Source organism: Abramis brama (assembly GCF_963993115.1).
Source record: "Abramis brama genome assembly, chromosome: 5".
NCBI classification, from domain to species: domain Eukaryota; kingdom Metazoa; phylum Chordata; class Actinopteri; order Cypriniformes; family Leuciscidae; genus Abramis; species Abramis brama.
The window spans coordinates 24,328,647-24,334,783 of NC_139967.1; the positions used below are offsets into that span (position 1 = coordinate 24,328,647).

At 36.3% G+C, this 6,137-nt stretch overlaps 1 protein-coding gene across 1 annotated transcript; it reads right to left on the reverse strand.

Moving 5' to 3' along the window:
- Window positions 1-66: 66 nt before the first annotated feature.
- LOC311083827 (uncharacterized protein) lies at window positions 67-2,470 on the reverse strand. Its single transcript, XM_084115565.1, has 5 exons — window positions 2,399-2,470; window positions 1,718-1,882; window positions 1,473-1,574; window positions 1,175-1,390; window positions 67-624 (listed from the first exon to the last, which is right to left on the reverse strand). Exons 1-5 carry the CDS (start codon window positions 2,417-2,419, stop codon window positions 214-216), a joined length of 915 nt encoding a protein of 304 aa, XP_083971691.1. The 5' UTR covers window positions 2,420-2,470; the 3' UTR covers window positions 67-213.
- Between the last annotated feature and the right edge of the window lie 3,667 nt (window positions 2,471-6,137).

A 6,137-nucleotide genomic window follows, 5' to 3' on the forward strand; every position in this document is an offset into this window, starting at 1 on the left:
TCTGTCTAGTCTTTTGTAAACAAATGGTAAATAATAAATTATTCTCATAAAAAAAAAAAACAGTTAATGACCAAGGTAAACAGCAACTGTGACATGAAGTTCTTTAGGGATATGAATGTTAGTGTATTCAATCATGGTTGTGTTTTATAATTTAATTCCTTGTTTGTCCAATACTTGGTTTTTCTTTCTTTAAGGTTTTTCTTGATGCGTTTTTCAGTATTTGGCTTGGAGCACAGTGTAATCTCGTGCCAATCTGCTCAAGTACCGTTCCAGATCTCTCAGTATCACGTACCCTCTCAGATGCTGAATCCAAAGTGACTCCCCAGCTGTTGTGGTCTTCTGGGTCGAGGTGAGCGTCGATGCCCGGGTGGGTTGCAGGAGGCTAACAGTGCTCTTCTCTGTCACTGAAGTCAATCCTCCGTCGGCAGAGTTCAAGGTCTGAGGTGATTGTACGGTGAAGGGTGCGGAGCTCCGAGGGTTAACAGTGGGTCTTGGGCTCTGGAGCTTTCTGGTGCTATCTGTGGAATGATGCATGCTGGGAAACGGACTGGACGATGAAGTGGAGTGTAGGAGATGGAGAAGTGGCGATTTTGTGGATGCAGACACCTGTGTGATACTCTTCAACTGCAGAGAGATAGAGAGAAACAAGAGTCAGCTTGTTGTTTTGTCCCAAAAGGCTAGATTTCTTTGGTAACACTATAATAACTCAGTCGTTTTGGCAAACAGTATAACCTTATAAATACTTAACAGATCATTAATTTTAGAAATAAAGATTTTTTTTTTCATATCTGACCCTGGATTTAGAATATTGCAATATTATGTCATATTCTAATGTAATATTATTATTTAGAATTCTCAAAGTAACCTAGAATCAAGAATTTGACTATATAAGGTCTACCAGTCAGAAGATGATCACACGGAGATCACGAGGCAGACCGGACAAATATGACTAAAAACTGACATTATTGTTATTATTCTTAGATTTAATTATATCACAAATGTTTTCTATATACCCCAAAAAAAAAAATCCCCTTGGGATTTTCATAAATATTCTGGTAAGAGCCCCTATGTTTTGCAACTTTAACGGGAGCATGATGAGTTAATCATCAGTGTTGTGAAATGATGTGTCAATGGCTGGGACGATGTAGCGTATCTAACAAGTCTGCGCTTGTACCTGTGAGTTGACTTGTCTCATTAGATCCCGCAGATCTATTTGCAGACGGGCAAAACTTTGGCACAAGGTGGGCTGTGGCCTTCCTCGTTTGTCTCTTCTCTGCTCTCTTCTTGCTTTCGTCGCATCTCTTTCTCTCTCAAACTGCTGCCGTTGTCCTTCCAGGTGAGTCCAGAAAGTTTGGAGGTAGTGAGAGGCCAAACGCAAACGCTCAGTGTCCTGAACCAAACAAAACTGTTAAAACATATCCTCATGCAGTAAACCAACTTAAATACTACGTGATAAAGATCTGCGTGCACACCTGCATGTGTAGCCAGGTCTGATAACTGACAGTCACCGTGGGTAGTGTACTCAGCTTCAGGTCTCCGTGCTCAAAGAGCTCGCCACCAAACACCTGCTGTTTCTGTCAAGAAATCACAAGGTGTGGAACTTTAGATACAAACTCAATAATCTTAACAATAAAATAAAATAATAAAACGGTACAAATCGGAATGTTGTCGTTAATTTGTTTTGGTTACTATAGAAGATATGCATTAGTTCTCTTACGTATCGGGACAGCAGTTGTTGGACGCTGGCGCGGACAGTGCGCGTGAGGCGCAGTGAATTGGAGAAGGACAGCGCTCCTCTGTGGCCGAGAGGCGAAGAAGTATTTGTAGACACCATACACATGAGGATGAGGATGCAAAAAAGAGTCTGATATCGCCCGAACATCTGGGAGAATGGAGAGTGAAACTGTCAAATCATTCAAAGTTGTGATACCTCGTATATTAGATAGGCTTCAATTATGTTTCATGAGACACAATACGGTTTTATCACAGTTTGGGCTAATTCGCCAGCTTTTTTTTTTTTTTCGAGATCATATTTGCTAATCATATTTCACGTCAGAAAACCGCAGTAGCCAACTGTCCTGCATAACTAAGAGGATATTATGCCTAGAGTTAAGGTACTTTGAATTACATGTGCTAAACAGACCTTACATACAGGGCTATTACATATCAATGAACACACAAAAATGTTTTCAGTCTATGTTGTCAGTGATGCTGTCAAACACGTTTACTACCAGTTGCCTACCCAATAATGATCAAATAAGTGATCGTCTTATTTAAATGAAAAACATTTTAACATTAAATTGCTTACTATCATTTTAACAATTAAAATAAATCGCCTGATGTTTAGTTTCTGGTTATTAGTTTTTGGTAAAAAAGTTAAAAAGATATCGGCTCTTACCTCCGTTTGAATATTTGACATATTAGATCTTGATTGTTCAGTCGTCGTCAGTGATTTGAGATGATGATGCACCAGAGATTTTATCTTTTATATTCTCTCTGTGTATCGTTTCGGTTTCGTTTTTTTTTTTTGGGAATGCCAGTGTTTGTTCTTCTTTTTCGGCCGTTCCAAGAAGTACAGTATAGTCTTGAAGATGGTACAGAGTTTTAGTGTATATTGTAAGCCTTTAAAATACACACACACACGCACACACACACACACACACACACACACACACAAACAGGCGCACATATCTTTGTGGGGACTCTCCATAGACGTAATGGTTTTTATACAGTACAAACTGTATATTCTATCTCCTTACACTAACCCTACCCCTAAACCTACCCATCACAGAAAACTTTCTGCATTTTTACATTTTCAAAAAAATATCATTTAGTATGTTTATTAACCCATTTCCCTCATGGGGACCGCTGGCTGGTCCCCACAATGGAGGTGATCTCAGGTTTTACTATCCTTGTGGGGCCATTTGGTTCCCACAATGTAATATAAACAAACACACACACACACACACACACACACCCACACACGCACACATATATATATATATATATATATATATATCACTTAAATGGCAATGAAGATTACCTATTAATTGTCATTTAAGTGAAATTACTGAACTTAAATATACAAGCTTGATAAAAATTATCATTCTAGAAGAACATTTCAGATGGCACTTAGAGGCTTTTGCATCTGAACTCTTCATATATATATCTCATTTTACTTGGAGATGTTCTGCTGTCCCCTCAGGGTGATAGTGCTCAGATTGTGATTTCACCACTGTAACTCATTTCTTATTGGTTAAACTGATGGTGTTACATTGAAATGACAGGTAAATTGACTAAACAAAAATTAAACCAATATAGAGACATTGAAGAAAAAAAAGAATCTTTATGTACTAATAATTACATTAATTATTTGATAGTGTTTTCACATTGAATTTATATTTTAAAAATACCTGCATCTGTAATTAATTTCTGTAATTACATCTATAATTGCACTGTTGACCATTGTCTTACCCCTTAACCCACCTGTAAACCTAACCATACCACTAAAACTGTCCCTTACTTGAATTCCACCTCAGGAGCAGCAACAGTGATTTTTCAATACACACTGTAAGTAGACTACATTTAACAATTTAGTAAAGACGCCTATAAAGTGTGGCCCTAAATTAGGATGTATAGATGCAATTGACAGAATATAAGTTAATAATATATACAAAATACATTTTCAAAGCATCAGTTTAAAGATGTTAAATATTAATTTATATATATTCAAAACAAATTTCACTGAAAATTTCTCTCTCAAAATAGGCTTCAAACATGTTGCAGAAAATGGTTCAGCTGACGTGAAAATAAAAAAACAAGCATACATAAATGTGTGGGGTGCTGTTACATAAAATCATATTTTACATTTTACAACCAATGAAGTCTGTTTCATGGAAACTCACACGGCAGTCCCTGTGGGGAAGACCCTCCCACGCTAGTCTCTGTCTCTTTCTGACGTTACTCAACTGCTGTTTTCTACATGAGAATGAAATTTATGTTTTGCCCCATGACCAGCTGGGCCTTACATTCACAAAAAGTACCTTCTTAAGGAGACCACAATATCTGTAAATCTGAAACATCTTTATTAAAAAACACACCCAAACATCATGGCTTCACATGCATTGCACCCTTATATCGCCTGTACATATCTGATATATAGCACATCTTTTTTCTCCCCTTTTTTCTCTTCTTTTTTGTCTTTTATAATTATAGCACTTTAGAACTGATCTATCTGATTTTGTAATTTGTCTGCAATTAAAATGTTGTGCACATTTATAAACCTTATGTACTATGCTATAAAAATGAATGAAATCATTCGATTGCTGAAGAAACTTTTAGAGGAACTTTGTTCTCTTCAGGATTTTCTGCTGCTGGAAATGAGAAGAGATTTATTCATAATGTAGATGTTTTTTGTTTGTTTGTTTTTTACAGTTCTTCAAAACATTTTTTGACCTGCATGCAAATCAGAAAACAGTAGGTAAACTGGTACAATTCAGTCTTAGCACATGCATCACAATTTGTTTTGAGGAACAACTGAATTTAACTATTAACATAAAAAAAAAAAAACAGCAGTTTTAAAAGAAAATCCTCTGGGCTGTTCTTGTACATTCCCTTTACTTTCTTTCAGTCTGTCTAAGCTGGGATATCCTTATACTACAAAACATTTTTTTTTTCGTTCTCTCTCTTTTTTGAGGGAATATCCATTCTAACGACACACAGCGATTTAATTTTTTCATTTGCTGTGAAGACATAGAGTGTTGGACATGCATCATGGTGTCACTGGATGTTTAGGTAATCACATGACCATCGTTTAACAGAAGATGCCACACATGTATATATAGATTACAGTGAGTAGAAATGCTGAGGTTTATTTGGTGATGCAAATCCGCAGTTGCACCACATGAGCGTATCACTTCATGTTTTTCTCCATTAGCAGTAGTTTTGGGTTGAGCAACACTTCCTTTCTCCAGTGCTCTCGTTCTCTCTCTCGCTCTCTCTCTCGCTCTCTCTCTCTCTCTCTCTCTCTCTCTCTCTCTCTCTCTCTCTCTCAGTCCGTCACTCTTCTCTCTGTCATTCTTCACTCTTCATTCTGTCTCAGACAATTAACATCACTTGAGAGAGTAAAGACTGGAAGGTATACAGTACATATACTTCTACAGCTTTTACAGTACAATACTTCTACAGCATTTATTATTCTCAGCTAATGTTATTCTCAACATTTACTACAACATTGAGGCCCGATTGAGCCCGAACAGGGCTAAGATTAAGCCAGGATTAGGCCTCAGTTCAATTAGGGCATTTAAGTAGCATTTAAAATAGCTTTTATAAATGTGCCTTAGAAAAAAACATTACTTGTGTGCATCTTGAGACAAAACAATAGCACTGACATTATTTAAGATATGTCAGTGCAAGTTGCTTTTCAGTTCAAACATGCAAGGCTTCAGCCTTGTCTGAGAAACTGGTATTAAAATCAAAAGTTGTATCTGTTAACATTGGTTAATGCACTGTAAACTAACATGATTAGAAATGTTTTAGTAACTCATGACAAAGGTCACAAAGATTAATAAATATAAAGAATATATTGCTTATTGTTTTTTCATGTTAACTAATGTTAACAAATGAGACCTTACTGTACAGTGTTACAAAAAAAAAAATTCTGATTGAAAATATGCATGGTTTTTAGAATGTCTCCCTTTTGCTTCATTGGCAGCAGTACTAGAGCTGCATGAACTTTGTGTAAAACCTGATGATCATGTAATTCAGCATGTTTATTAAATGATCATTGTTAGAAATTAACTTTATTTGATTAGTGGCCTACAAATAGTGTGGAGTCAGAAATATTTATGACTTAAATATTATTTATTAAATATTTATTACATCATTGCATTTCTTTGTTTGAAAAATGTTAAGATTTTTAATTGTCCAAGTTTTCTAAATTTTGAGTGCCAGATTATTAATATGGTTTCAGACTTTTGAAACCCAATGTGTACTATAGCACTGGTACTTCTTTTAGTTTGGCCTAGTTATGCCTCCTCTACGTAAGTGTAGCAGACACTGTCATGTTTCTTCCTGGTAATCCCTTGAGTGATCCTCTGTGGAGGGAGCAAGAACAGAGAAGTAAAGGGCAGAAACCA